The sequence below is a fragment of the Alternaria ventricosa genome (assembly GCF_023758065.1).
Source record: "Alternaria ventricosa strain BMP 2768 chromosome Unknown scaffold_7, whole genome shotgun sequence".
In the NCBI taxonomy this organism is placed as follows: domain Eukaryota; kingdom Fungi; phylum Ascomycota; class Dothideomycetes; order Pleosporales; family Pleosporaceae; genus Alternaria; species Alternaria ventricosa.
The window spans coordinates 813676-839020 of record NW_026055687.1 but is presented as its reverse complement, the minus strand read 5'-3'; the positions used below and the strand labels follow the sequence as shown (position 1 = coordinate 839020).

The following is a 25345-nucleotide window of genomic DNA, read 5'->3' as shown; positions in this document are numbered from 1 at the left end:
CTACGATTGCTCGCCCTCCTTCTTTTCGACTGGCTTGTCCTCTTTGGTGTCTGCCTGGTTCGACTCCTGTTTCGCTGCTGCTTCTTGTTGCCTGGCCTTCTCGGCTGCCGCCTTCTCCTCGTTCTTTGCTTGCTGAACCATGTCTTGGACCGCCGCCTTCTCCTTCTCCCAGTCGCTTTTCTTCTCGTCAAAATTCTCCTTGATCTTGTTCTCCTTTGCCTTCTTGGCCTCTTCTTCGGCCTCCTTTGCCTTGCGTTCCTTCTCCATCTCTTCCATGTGTCGGATATCGTCAACACTGGGTTCGTAAAGATGCCAAATTGTGTAGTGGGGAAGGCCGACGACGGAGAATTTCATGCGCTTTGCCATCTGCTGCGTGTTAGCTCTGTTGTAAGAGGTGTAATGACATAGCTCACCTTGCCGAATCCCTCTGTCTCAGCGTGCTTCTCGAAACTGAACGCAGGGAAGTGGACACCGGAACGGAAGACCTTGGCTTTCGCAAGAATACTGACACCACCAACACCGTCGATCTCCATTTCCATGTCCGGGTCGCCATAGGGGTCGCGAAGGTAGGCCAAATGCGGGCGCCAAGTAGCGTACTCTGCGTATCCCTCTACAATGACTGCATCCTCGTCAAGTGTGTCGGCGAGAGCGAGAGCGGTTTCGGATTCTTGCCAGGAGTTCAGATCGTATGGTTGTTCTCCGCCGAGCCAGTCCGGAAGCGGTCGCCAGACGTCTACGTAGGATGTTAGCATGCAAACTTGTACTATGCGTGGCCGTACATACTCGGTACAATGACATCCTTGTTGTGTCGCATCAGATCTTCCAAGATTGTGAAAGGCGCAGTCTCCACATCGACATCTCTCCAATAGACCCAGCTGTGCGTTGGTCGCAGGGCAGCGCTTAGCAGCCAGTTTCGCGCTTGCGCCATTGACTTTCGGCGGCCAGCCTGTGCCGCGAAACCGTGACGACTCTCAACATCTTGGTTGACCTTTTGCCCGAAGTCCTTCTCCATGATGGAGATCTCGCCAAATTGCTGCTTGGGATCGGGATTGGCCTGTAGCTCCTCCAATTTCTCCGTCAAGAGCGAAATGGTGTTATCCTTGGAATCTCCGACGAGGAAAGCCAGGTCGATAAGGTTGTGCGGGTAGGTGAGGTTCTTCAGATGGCCAAAGAACATGGGCAAATGCGGAGCCGCGTCTCGCAACGGAGCGCATAGCAGGATGCGCTCTTCCCTCTCCCATCCCCTTGCCGTGCCTTGGACATTGTTCAGGTCGTAGTATCGCACCGTCTCGAGTTGCGCGTCATCGCTCGTAGTGAGTAAGCTGAGGGGCCCGGAGCCCAGGTTCGGTCGCAAGTCGGGGAAGAAGAAGAATAGGGCGGTAAAGAACAGCGAGCCTACGATCAGCAAGCGCTGGATCAGTGTTCTCCGCCGCCGGAGCGCAGGCTGTGACCGTGGCTGGAATCTGAAGGTGCACCGAGTGTTAGGACCATGTTCATTTGGGGTTTGAGCGTAAAGGAGGCGCGGCGCAGGGTGCCGGCGGGTGTTGGACGTACTTGTGAGGTTGGATTGAAAAGGTGCCCCCTCCTTGTGAGGGATATGCCCCGTTGGAAAAGGCATGGCGGTGCATCTTCCCTTTCGTAGAGGAATGTAATGGCAACATCCAGAGAGATGGGCGCCAGATGTCGAATGCTCCCTTGGAGAACCCCGGTCACCGAAGACCCGCCAGATCACCAAGTTGCTGATCGAAGCACCACCTTGCACTCCTTGTTGATCTCCACCAGGGGATTGCCGCTGCTCAGTGTGTTCGCGAGGTCAAACACTTCGATAGCCGTCTTCAGATTGGTGTTGTCGTGCGTTTGGGGTGTTGCGCGTCTTTGATAACCTCCGTTGTAGGGCCAAGGATTTGTTCGCTAAGGCCACGGTGACGTCCAGACAGGTTGCTGATAGCTCGCGCGCGTCTCAGCGGATGTTGCCGAATCAATCGACTCGACGCGCAGGGCTGACGAGATGCACGGTGGTGGTCGTTCGAGTGCTGCCACTTTGTCAGATCCCCGAGGTGGGAGGCTAAGCCAAGCCACCTAGCATGGCCGTTTCAGACTTGTAGAGCAATGATGTGCAGGAGTGGCTATCCCCGTCTAAGCAGCGAATGGTAACGGTACACGAGTGAGGGTGAGTTTACACCCTCGTATTGTTGACATTGCGTCGTATGTCTCACAGGGGTCATGCAGTGGTGAAAGGGAAGCAGCACATTGCGACAACCACAATTTGTCCCTTGTACGAAGAATCAGGAGCGAATATCAAGGAACAGGAACTAAAACAATTATGAGTTGAATGAATGCATTCGAAGTACGAGTATCTACTATAGCCCACGATCCCGGCTTCCACTGTATCATTCTAAGGTTCCTTTCAACAATCTGAGCGTCGTTAGCGATGCTCAAACAGCGATCTCGAAATAATATCGACGTGTGTTGTGTGCTCAGAAAGCCGTGTTAAATCATCCCCCATCGCCTGGCCTCGGGTCGCGGCAGCCCAAGACGGATTGCCGCGACTTTTGGCTCAAAGACCACAATAACGCGGCGTTGGACGAACCAACAGTGCAACTCCACAACCCGTCATCCCAGCCGAGACTGGTAGGGTGCGGGAGGGTGACCCGGCGACAGATGTCGTTGAATGGATAGACTAGTTTTCCTCCTTGAACGGAACGCGGAAGGGATCGGGGTGCTTACCATGGACAGTAGGCTTGTAGTGGTAAGATCTAGAATGCGTGTCTGGTTACAACGTCAGCGAGATCCTTCAGTTTGTGAAGTATTGAGCTGGAAGTGTAAAGTGATATCAGACAAAGGTAAGCGGTATAAATTTTCTTCAAAGAGATTCAGTAGCAGAACTGAAATAATACGATCATCATATAAAGAGGAGTGAGAAGGAGGAATGAAGGCTTACCACTGATCAGCATATGCTTCGGAGTGCTGTTGTTAGCAGGGGATGTGCTGGCGCAGGCATTAGATGCGCAATGCGACAGACTTAAGTACGCTGCCACGAGGTCATGTATGAATGCCTGTGAGTCGCACCGTCGCGCGGTCTGGTCCAACGCTGGCCTGTATCTGAGCTGAGTTAGCTAGAGTCGCAAAGTTTGATGCGAAAGCGGAAGCTCCAAAGTTGAAATCAGAGGGTGGTGCATGTTCAAAGCTCATCTAAGATCGCAAGAACTATTTCAAGGTATCAATCATGAAATGGGGGAGGGCAGAGGGATGTGCGTGTACGTACCGTGAGCGCGGATGTGAGGTAAGGAAAGAAAGTTGAACCGGACGCGCAAGAAAATTGAACTTGAGGGTCTCGAAATCTTGGCAGATCTGCGCTTAGTCATTCACTTTTCCGAACACCATGAAATCATCTTCAGGTACAGCAACGTTACAGAACAACACAATCAAAGACACGATGAACACGGACAGGAGAAGAAACAATGCGCCCAGTGGTGGTACCAGTGCGCCAGTGTTTGCGCGTACAATCAGAGAACCCCAGTACCTGGAAAAGTTGAGGCCGACAAGGTCAAGAGGCGCGAATGAGCTTCGCAGGATCTGTAAGTGCCCGAATGACCCCATGCGTCTCCCTACGCGCGGACGTGGAGCTCAATTAGATCGACGTGGGTTTCAATAGCTGTCAGCGAGCTGCATGTCGTCTGCAATGCGTACCTTATCCATGTTTTGCTTCTAACACGTCCACAGTCCTCCAAACATCCATCATACCCTCAGCGTCGGGTTCCGCGTACCTCGAAATACCTTCCTCCTCCCCCGCGAATAAGTCGACTCTGATCCCACCAACGTCATCGCTCAAGATCACGGCTTCTATACAAGGCCCCAAGCCTCTTCCCCGTAGCGCGCCCTTCAGTCCTTCGCTCCTCCTTACAACCACGGTCAAGTTTGCGCCGTTCGCAACACGACAACGGCGAGGCTACATACGCGATTCGGCAGAGCGCGACCTTGGAGTTCATCTAGAGACTGCACTACGAGGTGTCATCATCGGAGAGAGATGGCCCAAGAGTGGGGTCGAAGTTGTAGTCACCATACTGGAAGGAGATGAAGATGGCTGGTGGGGAGACTCTGCTAGCGGCGGCAACGCGGCTGGGAGTGGATGGGGTCTCTTGAACGTGCTAGCAGGCTGCATCACGGTCGCCAGCGCTGCCATAACGGACGCCGGGATAGACTGCGTCGATGTGGTGTGTGGAGGTGTTGCCGCAATCACGCGAAACCCCGAGTCAAGACAAGAGCAGGAGCTGGCTAGAATACTTGATCCCTGTCCAGCAGAACACAAGGAGGTTGTTGCTGCCTGTGTAGTCGGATACCTGGCTTCAAGAGACGAGATCACAGAGATATGGATGAAGGGGGACGTCGGCTCAGATCCAGATGCTTTGATCGAGGGAGCCACGCATGCCGCTGTCGGCAGTCTCGCGGTGGTCAAAGAGGTCCTGCTCGAAGCGCTACAAGCCAAGTTCCGGGGTCAGATCGAGGCGAGCGAAAGCGGTATGAAAAGGAAGGCACAAGACGTGGACATGACAGGATGAGGCAGAGTGCCATAAAGCTTGTTACACTGTTTTCAGTTCGCAGCTTTGCACACACCAGGTAGCCAAACGTCAGGCAACTGGCGCCTCAACCGCCGACGCAAGATCGTTGCCGATAAAGTCGACCCTCGCCTGGTGGGTAAGCGTCGGAACGATCTACAAATTGTTGCCTTGTTCGTATGGCGTTCTTAAAATGCATAGCTTCGGCGTTCAAAACCGCCCAAGCAGGACAAGCTCATGCGTGTGGACCTCGAGGCCTAAACTTCGCGGCTAAGAGGGCCCACTTGTATCCACCTGGAGTAGACGTTGAGCCCAAGTGCAGAAACTACCTTAGCCGACGACATGTATAGAATACGATTTTGTCCGCCTGTTTCCGTGGTCGAGCTGGCGCAATCAGTGAAGACGGACTCGATGATACATTGACCTCAACCACGAACAATTTAGCTTAGCAGCGATCTGACAGCATAGACATGTCCTCAAGTCTCAGGCGCGCCATATCTCCCGCATGTGCAGTAAACATTGCCAAGGTGCATGTCGGAGCTTTGACCGCGATGATTGGTGCGCAGATGCAGGAAGTGGCTGGAGTGCAGCAATCCTTGCCACCTGTTTTGACAATGGCGTCACGATCCTACACCTCCAGCGTCCGACACGGCTCACAGATTGGACATATTCCTGATACTTTGGGAATAAGCTTGGAACGGCAAAGAACAAGCGTGTCGGTAAAGCCAGGACGAGTTCACGGCCCACCCGGAGTACGCTAGAGTTGGCACTTTCAGAGCTTTCCGGGCGGGTCGCATTGGCAATGGCAGCGGCGTGGGTCCAAAGGTCATCCCGCTCCTGCTATCATGGAAGTCATCCTTGCCGAGATGGGACGAAGCAGTAAGCACAGCTTCCTAAAGCGCTGTCCTGGGGAGCCACTGCCTGCTTGCGGCTGGCGAGGAACAGACACATATCTGTGTTCGCTGTGCCACTGTCTCTCTCATCCTGTTTCTCCAGCCGATTTTGTCACTTTTGGTTTTTATCATTCCCAGCGGGCGACATATGCACGCCGTTCGTTTTTCTCGCTCGAATCACAGCACAGTAGCCGGCAAGCGATTCCGTCTTAGCTGCTCCTCCGCGGCCAAGATCCACTGCAACTAGTCTTGGTGCATAACATTGCGATACCAACCCAAGCGGCAATCTGAAGGATTATAAGGCGAGACAGGCGTCGCTGCAATTGCCCAAGGATTTCTACGTCTTTCGCTCTACCGTCGTTGTTGTGAAATTGTCCTTCGCTACCATGCCTTCTGTAAGTTCCATGCCTACAGCATGCAATCCATGTTCCCTGCATCGTGAGCCGCGCTAACGTTTCTCTTAGTTCAGTCGCGTAGCCGCGCTGCTCCCCGCGCTCTTCTCATCCATCGCCTATGCCGTCCAGCCAGTTGAGATCCGTGGCCAGGACTTCATCAACACCGGCACGAACAAGCGGGTGATGATCATTGGTGTCGACTACCAGCCCGGAGGTCAGGGAGCATACAATCCCACAAACAGCGAAGATCCTCTCACAGATGGCGACAAATGTCTGCGAGATGCAACCCTCATGCAGAAGCTGGGTGTGAACACAATTCGTGTCTACAATCTCGACCCTACGCTTGACCACTCCAAGTGTGCCTCCATCTTCAACGCGGCCGGCATCTACATGATCCTTGATGTCAACTCGCCCTTACCCGGAGAGAGCATCAACCGCGCGGAACCATGGACATCCTACAACAGCGACTACCTTACTCGCGCGTTTGGTATCATTGAGAACTTCAAGGGATTCCCCAACACCATGGCTTTCTTCTCTGCAAACGAGGTCATGAATGATCTGAGCACTGCTGAGTTCAACCCCCAGTATATCCGGGTACGTTCGATTGCCTTAGCCAATGATTCACGATAAGATAAGCTGACAAAAACCCAGGCTGTCCAGCGCGACATGAAGAACTACATCAAGAACCATTCCGACCGCACCATCCCTGTTGGCTATTCTGCTGCAGATGTCCGCGAGATCTTGCATGATACCTGGGCTTACATGCAGTGTATCCACGACCAGGACGAGTCATCCTCCGACTTCTTTGGTCTCAACTCCTACAGCTGGTGCAATGGCGACAACTATCAGACTTCCACATATGATGGCTTGGCCACCATGTTCGCCGACTCTGCTGTCCCTGTCTTTTTCAGCGAATACGGCTGCAACCGTATCATGCCTCGCGACTTCGACGAAGTTCAGGCCCTTTACGGCGACCAGATGAGAGCGCTCTCTGGTGGTCTTGTCTATGAGTACTCCCATGAGGAGGCAAACTACGGTCTAGTAGAAATTGACCAAGACGGCTCCGTTGCACTGATGAAGGACTACGACAACCTCCAGAGCCAATTCAACAAGCTAGATCTTAGCGCTCTCGAGGCAACCAATCCTCAGTCTACCGAGCTCGAAGCCCCCGAATGCGACGGCAGCCTCATAACCGCGGAAGCATTTAGCAAGAACTTCACGATTCCGGCTGTCTGCCCTGGATGCCAGGATCTCATCGACAACGGTATCGAGAACCCAACAAATGGCGCGCTGGTCGATATCGGTGATACCAACGTCAAACAGAAGGTCACTGGTAGCAACGGCCAGCAAATCAACGACTTGTCGCTCAATGTTGTGTCCAACGATGGGTCTAACACTCCTGGCGGCGAGAACACTAGTCCCAGCGGCACCGACTCGAGCAACGATGACAACCCCAGTCAGACGGGCGACGCGGCGCAGCCTTCGGAGACCGAAGGGGCAGCTTCGCACATCTCTTTCAACTTCGGACTAGCTATGATGGGCGTGTTCGTGTATATGCTCACTTTGTAGGTTTATTGTCCGCGTTTTACAGAGCGGCCAAGCTTTTGGTTCAGTCTACTATGCATCATAATTGCGACATTCTGGAGGACGAGGGCGGACGGAAGGGGCATGCGAATGAATTAATGAAGTCAAATCAGAAGAGAAACTAATGGCGTTGCTATTTTTGTACATACTTGGGATCTGTATACCCTTATCGTTTGAGACGCACTGTTTCCGGCGTCTACACGCAATATTACTTCCTCGCACAAGAGAGTATTTCTTCACACCTTCACTTTGATATGCTTTGTTTGAGTATTCAGGCTGACTTGGTCTTGCTGCATGATTCACGGCTACTTGAATGTTTGGTAAGCCCACGTATAGACCAAACTTGGTCGCTGGATTAGCCTTCGTGACAGCAACGCTCATCGTCGAGACTATTGGTTTCATTTGTGTATTAATCAATGGTAGTTTCCGTAGTCTGGAGGCCATGGCCATACACTATACTGCATAGCCTGCATCGCATCATGATGTTGACCCCGTATGCTGCGCATCCCTCATAGCCTCATATCAAAAGAAAGGACATCCTAACAGCCAGGCCTAGATGCTCAGACCCATAGCCTCCTTCATCAGCTCCTCCTTCGCCTTGAGAACCACCTCATCCTGTTCGCCCTCGCCCTCTCCCTCGTGCACGCAATCACACTTATACTTCTTCCTGAACTCATAAGGCGGAAGCCCATCCAGTTTCTCCAACGCTCCGTGACTGGCCCTCACACGCGCATACCTGCCGCTCTGGCCCAGGGAATGGAACCATACCTTTCCATGAATCATGACCATAGCGACCACAGCCTTGCCTTTACCGGGGATGAGCGTCTCCGTCTCCATGGCACCCATGCGCCATTCGCTGCAGCCGAAGGTGATGCCGAGGAGGCGACTGAGACGTGTGGTAGGGTGGTTGGAAGCGAAGTTCTCGTAAGAGTCGAGAGTCATGTTCTCAAAGAAGGGCTTGAGATGCCTGTCGAAGAAGTCCTGCACGACGCTGAAGTCAAACTCTGCATCAACAAAGATGGCGGCTGTGTATGCTTCGATCACGTCGGCCAAGCACTTTGGTGGTTCGCTGATGGTGACCCAATAGTCAACGGCGCCATCCGCTTCTCTCTCTGCTTCTTCGGCCTCCAAGACGTAGTCGCGTATTTGCGAGCTCAGAATGGCGGTGTTCTGCTTGATGTGGACATGCCAGCCGAGCTTTACGCATACAGCGCCTAGGAATTTGTTGGATACCATGGGTGTTTTGTGTTCCGTGAGCCACTGAGGGTCCTTGTCTGGGTACTTGTAGTAGAGGTGCATGATGAACGCCATGTCGAGAAGAGAGTCACCTGTAAGAATGAGAATAGTAGGTCAGCGTAATTGCATGGACAAGATTTGCATGAAGACTTACCCAGAAACTCAAGTCGCTGATAGTTGGGTATGTTCTCATACATGTACGGGTATGAGGGGTGGGCGAAGGCCGATCGAAGGAGACGTGGGTACTTGAAGTGATATGGGTGCACTAGCTCAATCTTGCAAGCGGTATTGACCATCGCTGCGGTGGCGTCGACAACTTGGTACTTGGGCTTTTGATAAGCGTCGTAGTAGTCTGACCACCTCGACATCATATGATCTTGACTGTTGGCGAAAAGCTTGACAGCTTTGACAGTTTCGTCCCAGTCTTCGGGGTTCCATCGCCCGCCTTGGTAGTGTTGCTGGAAAGCAGCACCGATGAAGGCTTCACAGACGTCCGCGATGCTCTTGTCGCCAAGATTATGCGTGAGCTTCAGCCAGTCGTCTTCAGTCTTCTTCAAACCCTTACCCCTCATGAGCTTCACTCCTTCAGGGTACCATGTGCGTCTACGCAGATTAGATCGTGTATATCAACGAGAAAATACACCGTACATACCTTGAGAAGGCTTCCGTGCGAATGAAGCGGTATAGCTGAAGATTGCGTTCAGTTCCATCTGCGGAGACCACCAGCTTCTTTCCCACTGCAGTCTCCATCAGGTTCTTGTTGCAGAGCATTTCCATGCGGCGGACGTGGAACTCAAACTCGCTTTCATCTGGCTGCTGGACAAAGACAGAAAGTGAGGTAGCCATTTTCAGGAAGCAATCACCTAGGAATTCAAGACTGTACCGTATTAGCAGGTGAGATCGTGAGTAATCTCAGTACCTACCGTTCATAATTCGGACCCATTCCGCTCTTGAAGTTGATCTTTTCTTCGCCGTGCTCCTCGGAGTTGTCGGAGTCTTTAGTAAGAGCTTCCAAAGCCAGCGCAGGGCTGACGTCGAGACCGAGGACTTTACAGGCGTCCAGAGCAATGAGATAACTCTCAAAACGATGAAGGACCGCCGGTAATACGTAGCACATGACTACAAACCGTATCGCAAGCTGTGCTGTTAGCAATGTTTTCATACGCACAAGCCGACGAGATTCTTACATTGGAGACGTGAAGAGGCTCTGGACAGATGTAAGTCTTCAAGTCATCGAACTCACCCGTCTCTTTATCCTCGACGCATGCAAGGTGGTTCCGGCGGAAAGGAATCTTTTCCACCTCAAGAACGGGCTGCGAGGCGTGCCACTTTGACATGTCTCTACTCTTCGCCCACCTGCTGTCGCTGTAGTCCAGAATAGTGGCCATGAACTTTTGTCCACTCCGAGGTAGGCCTTTAGGAGGCGGATCTTGTGGCTTGAGATGGGTTGCGAGGCCGTTGGAGTAGTAGCGTCGACCTCCATTCATTGGATCTACGAAGTAACGATCTACCAGATCCTCAGACTTGGTCTCGGGTGTCCACTTCCATGTGGGCTCTTCGCAGACTTTGCGAATTTGCTCCACGTCTAGAATTTGATCGAGAGACGTGGCAGACGAAACAGAAGACAGCTGTGTCGGAATTACAGGAACAACCCAATAAGATATCTTCTGAACATCTTTCTCGTACACCTTGTTGTAAATATCCTCGTATATGCGTAGAGTAAAGCTCGTGAGAGCTTCTATCATCTCGGGCGATACAGGTAGCGGAGTCGAGGCGGATTTGGATATGACATTGGAGGGCCTTCCATCTGTGAGGTAGATCGGGAAATGCGGCATCTGAGGGAATGGGATGCGAGTGAGGAGACCCATAGGCTGATGAGGTCGGTCTAAGCCAGCGTCAAGGTCGATGACGGTCAGATATAGACGCGTAGGAACGACTCCACGGTCCACCTTCCAAAAATCTGGCTTGATCAACATAGAGTACATACCCTTCTTCTTTTCGCTAAGTGCTAGGAGTGCATTCCTTCCGGCGGGCAGGCTTTTGCATGTTGTTGGGAGGAGATTGTCATCCATATAGCCTTTGTTGTGTAGCATAAGGCATGTCTTGTAAGCGGCAGAGCATTTCGCGATCGTTTTCTTGCTCTGAACGTCGCCAGTTACCGAGACTACCGGTGCATGTTCCGGTAACATTACCTCGCAAACAAACCCACGCCGCTGCGGATCCTGAGCGTCGTAATTGACCTCTGGATTGATGACATAGGTCGGCTGAAGCATAGTCTGTCTGTCAGGGCCGGGAAGCGTTGCTACAAAGTGATTGAGAATGGATAAGCTCGAGCGATATGTGAGCTTTGCACCAGACTTTGTAACGAAGCTTGGATACATCTTGTCTTCGAACGACAACATGTCAATCTCGCCTCCGCCAATCTGACGATCTTGGGGAAGTGCTTTGCAGAACTTCCTCATGATGCTTTCCTCGAATTTGACGTCGAAAACCCGGCTGCGGTGGTCGTCGTTGCCATGTTCAATCATGTGAAGATACTTCGAGTTCCTGTGCCGTGCTCGGCCCCGAGACTGTACGTACGCTATCATGGTGCGATAGAGGTCGAACCGTACGACAAGGTTGCACTGGGGGATATCAAGGCCCTCTTCCGCCACAGATGTAGCAAACAGACAATTGAGTTCGCCGCGACGGAACTTGGCGACTGTGAGGATCTGATTTCGTAGAGAGATGTTATGCTCTCCGGCACGATTGTTGACACCGACGAGCACGTTGCAGCGGAGGTTCGGCCCACCGATCTGGGAAAAGATGAGTTGAAGCAGTCGAGCGGTTTGCCGCTGCTCAACGAAGACGATACAGCGTGCTTCATCGCCGCGTTCGTAGTATAGCTGGAGCCAGTGGTGAAGTTTCAGAACTTTGGAACTCAAATCTTTGTCGCTCAAGGTACACAAACCGAAATCGAACTGTTGTACGAATGTGGCCGCTTCCTTTAAGCGCTTGGCCTGGGCATCCCACTCCTGCGCGGCGTCGTCTTGCTTAGCCTTATTATGCTTCAGGTGCTCGCGATCTTCGAGCTTGCGGCTCTGCTCGTCAGCGAAAGCAAAAGACCAATACATGTCAGACGCCCAACGTCCGAGCTCGGAACCGTAGCGCTTGGAGGCCAAGAACAGTTTCTTGAATGCCGGTATGTCCCCATACTTTGCTTTTATCTCTCGGTGCAGAGGCGTCTCAAATTGATCTTGTAGCCGTGCATACACTGCTATCTCCTCGGTAGGCCTGCTGATGCTGTTCGAAGCGAGAGCGCCCTCCGAAGTAGTGACGATCTTGGAATGAAGTAGCTTCTCAAGGTCATTGGCAACTTCTTTGATATGATCGACCGACAGTCCCTTTGTGTCAATCGGAGAAGCTGTCATACCAAAGATCCGAGGTCGATGGGAGGGGTCCAATCCGTGTACGTAGTAGTCCTTCATCAAGCGAGCGTAAGGATGGTTATTCTTGGCATGGTGAGCCTCGTCGAAGATGAGGAGATTGATCTGAGGCATGGTAATGAAGGAGTGCATCATACACTGGACAAGAACCTCGGCTGTACATACAATTACCATGTTCTTCTCGTAATGGCTCTGCCAAGTGGCTTTAGACCAAAGCGATGCGCCCATGGCGCCGCATATGCCCTCCACTGTCTGATCGAGGCCGCAACGCAAGACATTTGCTTGTTGGAAGACCAGGTTGACCGAGTCGACTAGAAAGAAGGCGATCTTGTGGATGCCGCCTGCGGCCCGGCGTTCGAGCTCGTCATTGAGAACATGCTGGAGAAGTAGAGTTGCGATGTGAGTCTTGCCGGAGCCAGTGTCCAAGACCGCTATTACGTTCTCACTCTTGGCCCTCTGAAACAGTTCAGTCTGATAGTCGCGAGGGTTCGTGATGCGGACTGTGCCCTCTTGTCTGGCGAGTATGTCGCGGATCGAAAGCTGCTCTTCGTTGGCGGTCTTTGCAGCAGCATCATCAACTTCCTTCTGTGTCAAGTGAGAACTGATGTTAGCAGCAAAAGTTTTCAGGACGTCATTCTGCGCTCTGCGCCTTTCCGATGTCGTCTTCGGCCCATGCGTACGTGCAGTGTCATCATCGCCATCTGGGTCTTCATCTGAGCCTCGCTGGCTCTCATCTTTGGTAGCGGTCTCTTCGACGTCAGAATCGGAAGAGGAGGACGACTCGTCGAAGGAGTGGTAGTGTTCGTCCTTCTCGTATATTATCCAACTCATGTTTGTCGTGGCGCAGTGCCGTGGGTGCAGTCGAAGCTTATCACAGGTCTGAAGAGGTAAAGCCTATGGTGAGTGTGATTGAAAATCGAGGGCAAGAGCGTGCTGCTGGTATCTGCGCAACTGTCGCGCGTCTTGCTTCGGGCAAGAGAGCAAACAAACAGTGTAGGTACCCGACGCCGCGTGCTCAGCCGAAGCCGCTCGTGCTGACCCAATCAAACAACCGCAGCCGTTTGAACATGCCGGGGACACTTCGCAGCATACCAGGCGTTTGTTACCGTCGTGTTACCGCTTTCACAGACGCGGTGTGTTGGCGGCGATAGCGGGGTACGCGAAATGGGAAGGGGCAATGCTGACTCATCAGCATCTGCTCACGCTCTCACGTGTGTCCCCACTGCCATTCCCTCAACATCACGACAATTTCCCGCTCAAACGCCACTACCATGACGAACGAGCCGCAGAGTCTACGAGGTCTATTCTCAAAGGCGGAGAGGGCGCGCGAAGACCTCTCTTCGTCGTACGAAGCAAACAGTCCGACCTACCAGGAAAACCTTAGCGCGACAATCGCCACATATGAAGAATGCCTGAAAATATCCGAGCAGGTGTCGCTTTTCAGTCCAAATGAGACCCTGGAAGACATATCGTCGTCTGATCTACAGTACGTGTTATGATACAACCGCATGATACCGTGCACAAGAGTCCTCGCTTACCCTTCTAGATACATGGCGATAAACTACCACTTGGCAGAACTCGTACAGAAGATCTTTAACACCGACGTAGCCTTACGGAAGCAGAACCTACTGCGGGCACGGGGACACTATGAGCGATTTCTCAAGCTCTTAGATTCCTATGATGTGCTTGGCAAGGCAGATGCGAAGCTCTTCGAAGTCTACGCGGAAGATAAGAACAACTTCTCTACCGCCAACACGCGGGATGCCGCTGCGAGACGGGATGCGAAGATTTCGCGATTCAGGGAGGAGAAGGAATTGAAGCGGAAACTAGAGGTACGTGTCCACACTAACTTTGCTTTCAAGGGTCGAACCTAGAGCTAAGGCCTGCAACAACAGTATCTGCGACAGAATCCCAAACTTGCCGAGCAGGATGAGCAAGTGGTACGAGAGTTGCATTTGACCAACTTGGCTTTCATGGTGCATCAGACTTTCGCTTCGTTGGAGTCGATGGCTCAAGAACTGCACATCATCTCGCTGGCCCCACCCGCGCCCCCACAGGGACAGGAACAGCAAGCGCCAGACGGCCGACAGGACGGCAGAGATAAGGACGGATACTCTGAACGCCTCGATGGTCAGTATGGCGGCCTGAGATATTCCGGCCCCATCTTGAGCGGCGACGGCAAACCCATGCGGCCTTTTACGCTATTGGACAGCCGCCAAACCCTGAAGAAGAACGTTTTCCGTCCGGATCATAGCCTCCCAACTATGACCATCGACGAGTATTTAGAGGAAGAGAAGCGCCGAGGTGGCATGATCGAGGGTGGTGGCCCACAGTCTGAGATCCAGGCCGAACCGAACGAGGACGATCTTGTCGCTGCGGACGAAGAGACGATGAAGCAGCGAGCATGGGATGAGTATGTGGAGGCAAACCCCAAAGGCTCGGGTAACACCTTGAACAGAGGTTGAGCGTGGTTTGAGTGGCACATCAGATACCCAGCAAAACAAATGCACAATTAAAGGAAGACTTTACAACTTCTCGGCTGCTAACTCTGGCCACTTTGCCGTCACCAGCTTGTACAGTTCCTTGTTCAATACCCCGTATCCCTTGACATTAAGATGCAGCCCATCTGTAAACCAGCCCGCTGGAAACGACTTTGCGCCTAGTAGGCCGCATCCCGGCGGCACATCCGCATCGTACTCCCATCCTTCTTCTGCAACGACTGCGTCCACCATGTGCTGCCAGTAGTTGAGCCCAACAACTCTGCCCGTTTCTTCGTACTCATTCGCGATCTGCATAAGCCCATCTGCATATCTCTTTTTACTCATGTAAGTCTTGTACCTCGGTCCTTCCTTTCGCGATTCATTGATTACTTGTATTTCTCTTGCAGATCTGCTTTCTCCAGTATCTACCACAGACCCGTTGATGGGCGGGGGCGTGATCAAAACGATCTTTGTGTTCTCCATAGCTTGCTCCGTGAGGATGGTGTCGAGAAACTCCCGTATGTTTGCCGAGAAGGTGGGCCATGGAACATACTCCTTCTCGCCGATGAAGCAGGCGTCGTTCGCACCGAGGAAGATGGTGAAGAGGAGGGTCGGTGCTGCCTCTGGGGCTGTTGCCTCGCTGATTATACGGGCAAAGTCATCTTTCAGACGGGTTGACGTGTAGCTGCGTAGTTGGTGAGCGCGCTGTTCATCGATATGAATTGGGATGTGTACCCTGCTTTGCCTATCGTGCCTGTCAGCATCGGAACTGGGCATTCAATGTTGTTTTTTGCTGCTCAACGTGCTACCACATCATGCCGCAGTACCTTCATTCACAACCCTTGCCTTGCCTTGGAACTTATTCTCGAGAAACCATCCAATCCCCTGCGTCTTCTCTTTGAAACTCCACTCGGTCATGGATGCGCCAAACAAGACAATCTTAGCCATGTTTGCAGTGCGCCTGATTACTCAAATGGAAAAGAATGAACTAGGAAGGGTGTATACGGAACGTGGGATGAAAGATGGTGGGAGGAACTCATTCGCGTTACCTTCGTTGATGATGCGAACCTTGTGTTGGTACTGTTGCCTAAGAAACAACCCGAAGCCTTGCGTTTCCTCGTCAAAGCTCCATTCGGTGAGCGAGTCTCCGAAAAGTACAAATTCTGGCATTTCGTTTGCGACAGATGAAAGCGATGCAGTGATTGGCCGTTCTTTTCGTTTCCAAAAAGCTTTCTTGAACATTTCGTTGATTGGGAGGCTCTGCTCCATCCCAAGTGCTGAGGGAGTTGGCGCGCAACCCGATGCGGCACAGTCAGGCAGCGCTAATGCACGAAGCACGTGTAGCTAGCACACCTGGCTGGCGTTTGGACGCGTCTTGTTCGCGTCAGTTCATCAATCGCGTTTCTGTACTTATTCGATGCTCAGAGCTATATCAGGGAACTCAAAGCTGTTATCCCACAACTTCTAAGGAAATTATGGATCTTCGCCACTGCCGAAGCGGTCACGATGACATCACATCTTTGTGCAACGATTGAACCCACAACACCCGTCCTGCTTTATCACCATTCCAACAACACTTTCCGGAGATCATTTAGTTTTACGAATCCAAATAACATACGACTGAGCGCCTTGTACAAATAGACAACGCAACACACGACCATCTACCCACTATGTCCTCTATCAGCCTCCGCCTCCGCGCACTCCAGCGTCCCATCACGTCTCAACTCCGCGCCTTCACCACTACACCCAGCCATGCAAAGCTGATGGACACACCCAACCCTGCCTCCAACCTCCCAGACCCTTCTGAAAACTCATCAGCCGCACCCAACGCCAAGATGCGTTCCGACACGCAAAACACCGACAAGCAATCCAGTGCGTCGCCTGATGAGCACAAGACCGGCGACGACCACCCGGCGAAGCAGCCAGACCACCAGGCGCAACCAACTCGGACGACGGGAATTGGGGGCGAGACAAAGGTGCAAGGAGGGAAAGAGGGCCTGCACGAGAGGGGCGATAAGCAGTAGGCGATGGGACAAAGGGAGGATGAAGACAAGATGCGTTCCTTGAGAGTACAGAAAGGAAGGATTGATGTTGAGTGAAGGGCACCAGGTGGACGGAAGCGGTCAGAATCTTTTTTCCGATTCAGCCAGTCGACTTCTGACCTCTAAGATGTGACATCACCTCATGTCGTAGTTACAATACTGAACGTTCTGGCATCGTATGTCATAACATTCTACTCGTCTCGTATCGTTCCACTTCTCAACGACCGAGGCTCATACTCGCCGACCTGTCCGGCCCTAAGACGTAGTTTGTAGTGATACAGCGGCTAGGTCCTCCCTCCCGCAGTAGATCGATAGGTGGATAAAAACATCCAAAAGAGGTGCCTGATAACCGATAGTACCTACAGTAGGTACTGATGCTCGCCGAGGTGAAGTCGCATCATACACCCGTACTCGGACAATCGCTTAAGTGATGCCCACATTCCATGCATCACATCGCGGCACCAGCATGCAAAATCACGGCAATATGATCTGATTCCTGATCAACCCACCGGCCCCCATCGTGAAAGCGGACCGTAGTGCAGCAAAAAATCGGGATTCCGAGGAACAATGATGCCCAGCACTAGCAGCCGATTGGCCAAGTTTCTATCCTCCCATCCACACTTCATCCACAATCACGGCCCGTCGCGCAAAACACCGAGTAGAGGTGCAGTGGATGCGTTATTCTAGAACAGAGGCTAACAGTCTGGATGATCTAAACACGGCAGCTCCTAAAAATCCGATACTGCCTTGCAGGTTCCACAGCTGGTGGCCCTAATCGTCCTGTGGCGTTGCGGACATGCGCGGGACGGTCCTTGTCATTGTTTCGCATTCGCGTTGCAATTACCACAGGAACGTCGGCTTACTCGATCCAATTGCCATCTGAATATCAAGACGGAAGGGAAAAAGTTGTGCTCAACCATGAAGCCGCGGTATAGAGGGTCAAGAGTAGGAAATACATCTTGCGCAAAAAGAGTGTGCGTACGTGTGTGTGGATACGGGTAAAGTGGAAAAGACGGCGGGGCTAAAACTACTACCATCAGTGTAACCATCCCTGCCAGGAGGCCTAGTTTTCATCTCGTGCCGTTTGCAAGTCTGAACGGCGAGGCTGCCTAGGTGCCAGCAGCTACGGGCTGTGTAGTCGGTGGCCTTACGCAGGTTGCCGGTCGAACGGCCTTGCATCATTCGGCACTCGATGTCTATAAAGTCAACTGAAGTGGCCGTCTGGTTGCTCACCATCCACATCACTGGCTTGACATTCGTGAACGACTTGAGTGTTCTTTCAGTATGCGCTTTATTCCAACTTTTGCCGTTGGCCTTTTGGCCAGCGCCGTTGCTGGCCGCGTTACGCCGCGCGCCGTTGTTGATAGGCCGATGTAAGTTATTTCGCCTGCAAGAGTCGACGTGTACTGACAGTTCCGTAAAGCGTGGCTCATTACATGGTTGGAGAGCTCAAGCTCGAAGAAGTCAAGCAGGACATCGAGGATGCGAGGGACCTTGGTCTGAACGGCTTCGCGCTCAATTTCGGTGAGTGGCTTCTACCACTGAAACTTCAGTCCAGGGCCGTCCTAACAATGATCAGACCGGTTCGCGGGTTATTCCCAAACGACTGTGCAATACATGTTCGACCACGCCGATTACATTGGCGGTTTCAGCCTCTTCTTCTCCTTTGACCACGCCGCTGGCTACATCCATAACCCATCGGAATACGTCGATTACTTCAACGACCACAAGGGCCGTACGTCCTACCTCAAGATGAAGGATCCTTCCGATGGCAAGAACAAGCCTCTCCTATCGACTTTTGGTGGCGAAGGTGTCGCCGACAGTGATTGGGCCAACTTCAAATCGAAGGTGGGTGACGTGCTGATTGTCCCTGGTTTCTACACAATCTACAACCCAACCGAGAACTTCTTCAACAACCGTAAATCTCTTGATGGTGTATTCAACTGGAACTCGTGGCCCTCGACGGATCAGGGCAAAGTGGCCGTATCAGCAGCGACAGACAAGGTTTTCCAATCCGCCGCCGACAAGGCGGGCAACCTTTTCATGATGGGCATCTCACCCGTACAGTTCAAGCACATGGGTTCAGACAACTGGTACCGCCGCGGCGAGGACAACCTCGAGAACAGGTTCGGTCAGATCCTTAGTGTCCAGCCCGACATGGTGCAGCTCCAGAGCTGGAACGACGCAGGCGAGGGTCATTACATGGGACGCCTTCACCCAACTCCCCTTCAAGGAGACACACCGGCTATCGTAGAAGGGTACGATCACACTGGCTACTGGCAGATTCTGCAACCTTTCATCTCCGCATGGAAGCGTGGCGATCGTACAACAGCGAACATGTACCCTACTGGTGGCAAGGCTGTCCAAGGCACTTTCTGGCACCACACTCTCACTGTTGGAGGCTCTTGCTCCGCCGACAAGCTGCCAAAGTCTGGAGACATCGCCAAGGCCGCTGAAGACGCCGTATCTGGCGTCTTACTGGTCCCCCAGGGCAAGACAAACCTTGTCGCTGTCGTCAACGTTGGTGGAAAGCAGCTTAACAAGACTTCGCTCAAGCCGGGATTCAACAAGTTCAAGTTCACTGGGCTGGAGAAGTTGGTCCCAGGTAAGGTGCAGTTGGAGGTGTGGGATGGAAGCACCATGGTGGGAGGCGGATATGGAAGCATTGAGGTGACGAACTCGAAGCCGCTTTGCAACTACCAGTTCCAGGTCGTTGCGGTGCCTTCATAGGCAATTCCTGAGTAGAAGGGTAGGCTCCGCGCCGAGGCTGGGTGCCGGCGTAGCGGGCAAGTAGATGGTAGGGACCACTTTCAGATAGTCAATGCATAAGTGTTCAAGGGAAAGTTTCCGAGCTGTACCTGAAGCGTGCTTACTGTGCCTCACATTGAAACGAATGAGCTCATCTAGCGTTTCTCAATGCTGCATGTGCCTGCGTACGCTCTTAGCCGGTTAAGCGACGCCGCACAAAACGGTGTTGCAGATGTGTGATTGACGCATGTCTGAGTACATGGTGCTATATTGAAGCACTTTGAACGAGACTATCTGAGGCGCAGTACTGTAGAATTGAGTCGAGATCCCATGTCGTCTAGGTCAACAGTCCGGAAGAATTAGAGTGATCAATGTGCATAATGCGATTTTCGACTAGGTTTGCAGGTATGTCGTCTCGGTGCACAAGCTCATGTTATGATCGACCAGCGCAAGGGTTTGGCCAAGCCGTTGGGTCTGCGTAGCCCCTCTGGCGGCCTGCTGCCACGGGGGCGATCACGTTTGCGAACCCTGATTGCGCGGTATTACTATGAAGCCGATCGGAAGCAGAGCCGAGGGCGCTGGATTCGCTGTTCTTGATAGAGAAGGTGCAATGGAAAATGTAATGAGACGGCGGGATGGCGCGGATGGGCTACCTTGAGTCCATTGGCGGAAGCACGACGGGATCCTTGCGATAAGAGAGAGTTACGGGGCAAGGCTGCACATCGCGGTATGGGTACGAGGCTACCGTGTTGTCGGTACCGGTAATTGGCGATAGCCTGGATGGATAGAAGTCAGAAGCTTCGGCGCATCCCGCGTAGCTCCACGGCACGACTCGTTCAAAGTCTATTCTGTTGTGCTTTCCAGTGGAGAGCGATCGACCTCAACTACTCCCAAACAGCGAAGAAACTAATCGGTTAGTGATTGGTCTGGAAAGAGTAAAGTGTGCTGCAGTTGGACATGTGAAAGACTGAGGTAGAGTGCATGCAGGGCTGCCACATGTGGCATAGTTCCTGATCCGAGCCCTGATGCGCCGTGCCGGAATATTTCTGATATAGAGGTATGACCGGAGCGGAAGATAAGCTATGACTGACACATGTAATCATTGGGTGGTTTTATGTGATGGGTACAGACTCGAGTTGGAAGGGTTTCTCTCTGACACACCTGATTGGAGGTGCGGCGAGCGGCTGCCGTGATGGCATGGCTCCTCGAGTCCACTTGGGCTGCGCAGAACTGGGTGGAGTAATTCGTGAGAAAACAGGGCCGCCCAGGGATTTCCAAAGTGACGGATATGGGCAGGTGGCCGTGATAGGATGGCAGAGATACGTTGGCGATGTTTGATCGTGTTTGAGCATGCATCACGCGATGTTTCCCAAGACTAATCAGGATAGCAATCGTGTCTGGTAATTGTCTGACTGGGCGCTGATTGACGATTGATAGTTACACACGGAATTGGTGAGAGTGGGCCGAAGGCAAATGGAATGGCTTCAGGGGTGGTGGGCACAAGCAAGCATGATGGCTTCGAGGCCGTTTGTGGTGGCTTGCAGGGCCATGACGCACGGCCCCGGGGCACCTCTCGCATGCCTCTAGCCGCGACTGGGCGCTGCACCTCGGGTTAGCATCATCAACCCCAACAGGCCCTGCGCGCTCTTGGGACGCCGGCAGTGAGACGTGAGATTTGTTTTGGCGCATCTCTGGGGTTGGTCGATAGCGCCGCGCATCACTGAGGCATGCTCCCGCAAAAGCACCTCCGAGCAAAAGTGAGCAGGCGGAGCCATTGAACCCTCTGCTGCGGCTCGCTGGTCCCTCATCTTCACCCCACGCACTTGCGCTGTCAAAAAGCTTTGGCTCCCCAGACCGGACCTGCATGCCCAGTGACATGCCTACTGCCTGCTGGACCCTCGTGCATCTATCCGAGACGTTGCTCCCATACCCGTAAACACCTATATACCTGCACGTCGCCTGCCGTAGCGCATCTGTACCACGGCAAGTGGAGATATACGACACCATGTCAGGGTACGTTGCCATACCTGATGCCTTGGTAGCCTTAGTAATACTTCAGACGGAATCGCTAACATGCTCAGTTCCATGCGCGAGTCGCTGAAGGCTCTGAACACGACCTTCTCGGCCGCTACCGTCCCATACCCTCTCCCCGACGAGCTCTATGCGACCATAGAAGCCTTCCTCGAGCGCTATGACGACATTGACGACCACGACTCCCAGCGCTTCCACGATGATCTCCACGCGCTATACCTCCGCCACGTCGCCAATAATCCCGAAAAGCGCGGCGCCTTCTTATCAGCTCTGCGACTGCTTCGGCCCGCGATAACGGGCGAGGCGCGCTTGACCGCCTGGTGGAACTCGGCGCTGAGGCCTGTCATCGACGGCATAGGCTACAAGAAGAGCGAGATTGAAGATGCGAGGGCCTTTATCCAGAGCATTCTGGTGTACGACAATGAGGTGGACAAAGATGGCGAGCACGCGCGCTTGTCCGCCCTCTTCACCAAGAAGATACTCGACGCATACTTGGCGCGGACCAACGTGCCTGCCTCGCCTGAAGATGCCGTGAGGCCAGAGAACGAGTTTGTGGCCCATGAGCTCGAAGCTGTCCTGGTCGATTTTGGGCGCAAGATGCCCAAGGTGAGTGCCTTCCCTCAGTATGACGGCCTTGACTAATACTTCCAGGTCCTCCTCCTCACACTCGACAACCTCCTCCTACAGAAGCAGCATCGCATACAGGCCTTGAACTTACTCAGTACCTTCGTCCGCCTCCAGCCGCCGCACCTCCACCTCGTCCTCGAGACCCCGCTCATCCAGAACCTTGAGAAATGCCTGCTCATAGACAACTCGTCCACCGTTATCGAGCTCGCCCTCGTCGTCCTCATCATGTTCCTGCCTCACATTTGCGGAGCGCTGACCTCTGATCACCACCTCGAGAAAATGTTCCTGGTCTACTGTCGGATACTATGTTGGGACAAGTTGGGTAACACCGACGAGAAAGGCGGTGATATGGACATGCAAGACGACGATAGCGAAGAGGGGGATGACGAAACCGATGCCGACTCGGAACAGGCCTGGGAGCAGGTGCAGCCATCCATGGACTACCCTGATTGCCCGCCGCCGACTCTGATGCACTATTTCACCTTCCTCTACGGTCTCTTTCCTCTCAACTTCATGAGCTTTGTGCGCAAGCCAAGAAAGTATCTCAAGTCACTCAACTTTCCAGGCGCCCGCGACTTCGACCTGGACCAAGATCTCATCCACAGCCGGACCGAACCCTACCGTCGCGTTCATTTACTACACCCGAACATGTTCACGACCACAGTCGAAGACGAGCTGAGCGAGAACAGGTGGCTGAAAAGCGACCCCGCAGACGTCGTCATCGAATGCATGGACCTTTGCGTTGCCGTGTCGTCGACTTTGGAGGACCCCGGCCCACCACCCAGCGCAGCTTTACCCCCTGTCCCAGAGATACCCTCGCAATTCACTCTGGACGACCAGGACGGCACAACAGTACACGATTCAGATGCAAGCTGGAGGAACACCCAGTCGACTTTGAACGTTTCGTCAAGCGATGCTCCAGATGCTCCTGATCTCGAACTCCCACCAAAGAGCAAGTCTATCAAGTCTGCGGTATCTATCAAGTCCATGGCCTCACCGTTGCTGAAAGGCCGCGACATGATGGATTCTCCAACACTGCCGCCCACCAAAGATACAAAGAAGCCGGATATGTCTGGTCAATCCGCACAGCGGTTCGTGGCGCATCAACCCAGCCTGGACAGTTTCGCCCAATCAATCTCCGGCAACCAATCTACCCACCATGACTTCCAAAACCACACCATGGCGTCTTTGCAAAGAGAGATCATGCTACTTCGGAATGACCTCAACTTTGAGCGGTATCTCAAATTACAGCATCTTGCTCACATCGGACAGCTACAGCGGAAGCACATCAAAGAAGCGACTGTAGAGGCGGAGACTCAGAATCTGATCAACACCAACAAGACACTAAAGGCCAAACTCGCCAAGGCAAACGAGCTGTACGCCCAACTCAAGAAGGAAACGCTCACGAGCCGAAGCCAATCCAAGAAATGGGAAAGCGAGTTGAACAACAAGGTGCGGTCGTACAAAGAGAGTGAAAAGACCTGGCACAGTGACGAGGGCGGTCTGCGATATGAGCTCCAAAGGACACAATCAGACTATGAGCAGCTCAAGAAGATTGTGGAGAGAGCTGAGGCTGAGCGACTAAAAGCCCAACAACGGACCAAAGCGTTGGAATACGAGCTTGAAGACTACGCGGACATTAAGCGGGAGCTTGAGGGTGCGCAAGATAAGATCATAGCATTCGAAGACCAGAGGAAGGAGCTACACACCCTCATCCAGGAGCGGAACGACTTGCGCAACGATCTCGAAATTGCAAACATGCGTTTGAACAGCCGTGAGCAGGAACGCGAGCGATCGATTAAGGCTTACGAGCGCCGGATTATGGAGCTCGAGTCCCGACTACAATCTTCCGACAGAAGCACTGGCAAGCCAGGGCAACTGCCGTCCTCTGTGCAGCAGATGCTCGACTCTGCGCTTGCAGCGAGCAACGCCAAAATGCAGCAACTCAAGAAGACTCATTACCGCCTCCTTGAGCAATATACCGAGCTGCAGATGAAGTACCATGAGCTCGAAGGGGAGCGAGAGGCTGAGATGGGACAGCTCTACCCCCGGGACAAGTCTGGTCATATCGACTTTGGCACTTCACGGGTCAGTCGCAACTCCAGCATCCGACAGGCGACCAACTACAGCTCGAGATATTTGACACCTCTATCTACTACCGAGGCCACCCCAAGCGAGGAGCAAGAGTATTACGAATACCGATCGCCGGACTCCGTCCACAGCCCAGGATCAGCCGCGTCACCACCTCGTCCTGCTCGGCTTGAATCACTACAACAGGGGAAGCCGCAACGATCTCAAACAGCGCCATCGCCGTACCCTGGGTTTGGTGGCGGATACGGACCAAACTTTTCTGCAGCATATGATGCGTCTCTCCACAATCAGTTTCAGGCTCCAAAGCCTCAATCGAGCGGGCAGAGTAGCTTCTCCGCCGACACCGATGGAAGCTCAAGTAAGGAGAGAAAAGACAAAGTAGACCCGAAATCGGAGGTCCGGATATACGGTCGGGGTAAGTTATCGGTATCACGTACTGCAACATCAGAGGCTAACTATGAGACAGGCGGCGCTCAGAACATCGGAAAGAAGGTCAAAGAGAAGGAACAGAAGAAGCCTTCGTCTTCCAAAACCGGTGGCTTCCGTGGCCTCAAGGGCATAATGTGATCGGATTGGGTCACTTACTTGTTTCGCGTGTGGTGGTGCCGATCGAAGGCGCCACCATCTCATCAGACGGAGTTCTGCGTGACGCGCCTCTGTCACACTCGGTTATCTGCATCCTTCTCCATTTCGTCTCGCTTCGGTACGACCACAACGGCCACTTCGTCATCACAGTCGCGACTCAACATAGTTTTGTCCACTTTTGTTTCTTTTGTTCATTAGTTTCGCATCTATGTATAACGACACTGCATGATGCATAGGCCGTTTCAACGCCTACGACTGGTTGCATATCCGCATCGTCCTCAGATACCTGCCACCAATGGCATCTTAGCATCGACTCACTCGTCGACTGTAGCATAGTCCCAAGACTAATAGTGTAATACATTGATATCAATCACACCTATTGATCTCCCCATACATACTCCTACGCACCAGCATCATACCGTCCTTCCAAAACGCTTGCATGTATCGAAGGCGCCCACAACAAGAGCGCCCTCATGCCAAGACACTGACACGCTCTCATTCGCGGAGAGCAGCGGAGACCTCACATCCACCTGGACCGTACCTGCCATTCAGATCCCCACGACACCACCAACATGCCGAAGATCGAATCGCGACGATCAAAATCCACAGCCTCAGACCTAGGGACGCATCAGGCCCGCAACTACTGCAACCG

General features: G+C 53.0%; 9 protein-coding genes across 9 annotated transcripts; 6 read left to right on the top strand and 3 right to left on the bottom strand.

Moving 5' to 3' along the window:
- Nucleotides 1-1628, bottom strand: ANP1 (Mannan polymerase II complex anp1 subunit; the record flags this gene model as incomplete). The annotated part of the gene is made up of 4 exons (XM_049342965.1): nucleotides 1-366; nucleotides 414-733; nucleotides 784-1463; nucleotides 1555-1628. 4 exons carry the CDS (start codon nucleotides 1626-1628, stop codon nucleotides 1-3), a joined length of 1440 nt encoding a protein of 479 aa, XP_049199965.1.
- A 1808-nt stretch (nucleotides 1629-3436) lies between these two features.
- On the top strand, nucleotides 3437-4559 carry J4E93_005041 (uncharacterized protein; the record flags this gene model as incomplete). Its single annotated transcript, XM_049342964.1, has 2 exons — nucleotides 3437-3578; nucleotides 3724-4559. The coding sequence occupies 2 exons, from the start codon at nucleotides 3437-3439 to the stop codon at nucleotides 4557-4559; spliced, it is 978 nt and encodes a 325-aa protein (XP_049199964.1).
- A 1276-nt stretch (nucleotides 4560-5835) lies between these two features.
- On the top strand, nucleotides 5836-7413 carry J4E93_005040 (uncharacterized protein; the record flags this gene model as incomplete). Its single annotated transcript, XM_049342963.1, has 3 exons — nucleotides 5836-5844; nucleotides 5914-6438; nucleotides 6496-7413. 3 exons carry the CDS (start codon nucleotides 5836-5838, stop codon nucleotides 7411-7413), a joined length of 1452 nt encoding a protein of 483 aa, XP_049199963.1.
- A 567-nt stretch (nucleotides 7414-7980) lies between these two features.
- DCL1 (Dicer-like protein 1) lies at nucleotides 7981-12920 on the bottom strand (the record flags this gene model as incomplete). Its single annotated transcript, XM_049342962.1, has 5 exons — nucleotides 7981-8756; nucleotides 8819-9267; nucleotides 9317-9541; nucleotides 9588-9802; nucleotides 9852-12920. 5 exons carry the CDS (start codon nucleotides 12918-12920, stop codon nucleotides 7981-7983), a joined length of 4734 nt encoding a protein of 1577 aa, XP_049199962.1.
- Nucleotides 12921-13360: 440 nt separating this feature from the next.
- On the top strand, nucleotides 13361-14554 carry J4E93_005038 (uncharacterized protein; the record flags this gene model as incomplete). Its single annotated transcript, XM_049342961.1, has 3 exons — nucleotides 13361-13575; nucleotides 13636-13921; nucleotides 13985-14554. The coding sequence occupies 3 exons, from the start codon at nucleotides 13361-13363 to the stop codon at nucleotides 14552-14554; spliced, it is 1071 nt and encodes a 356-aa protein (XP_049199961.1).
- Nucleotides 14555-14614: 60 nt separating this feature from the next.
- On the bottom strand, nucleotides 14615-15811 carry J4E93_005037 (uncharacterized protein; the record flags this gene model as incomplete). The annotated part of the gene is made up of 3 exons (XM_049342960.1): nucleotides 14615-15254; nucleotides 15305-15314; nucleotides 15619-15811. 3 exons carry the CDS (start codon nucleotides 15809-15811, stop codon nucleotides 14615-14617), a joined length of 843 nt encoding a protein of 280 aa, XP_049199960.1.
- Nucleotides 15812-16239: 428 nt separating this feature from the next.
- On the top strand, nucleotides 16240-16593 carry J4E93_005036 (uncharacterized protein; the record flags this gene model as incomplete). Its single annotated transcript, XM_049342959.1, has 1 exon — nucleotides 16240-16593. The coding sequence occupies one exon, from the start codon at nucleotides 16240-16242 to the stop codon at nucleotides 16591-16593; it is 354 nt and encodes a 117-aa protein (XP_049199959.1).
- A 1302-nt stretch (nucleotides 16594-17895) lies between these two features.
- On the top strand, nucleotides 17896-19341 carry J4E93_005035 (uncharacterized protein; the record flags this gene model as incomplete). Its single annotated transcript, XM_049342958.1, has 3 exons — nucleotides 17896-17984; nucleotides 18035-18135; nucleotides 18191-19341. The coding sequence occupies 3 exons, from the start codon at nucleotides 17896-17898 to the stop codon at nucleotides 19339-19341; spliced, it is 1341 nt and encodes a 446-aa protein (XP_049199958.1).
- A 2023-nt stretch (nucleotides 19342-21364) lies between these two features.
- On the top strand, nucleotides 21365-24675 carry J4E93_005034 (uncharacterized protein; the record flags this gene model as incomplete). Its single annotated transcript, XM_049342957.1, has 4 exons — nucleotides 21365-21372; nucleotides 21441-21996; nucleotides 22042-24523; nucleotides 24575-24675. 4 exons carry the CDS (start codon nucleotides 21365-21367, stop codon nucleotides 24673-24675), a joined length of 3147 nt encoding a protein of 1048 aa, XP_049199957.1.
- Nucleotides 24676-25345: the final 670 nt, after the last annotated feature.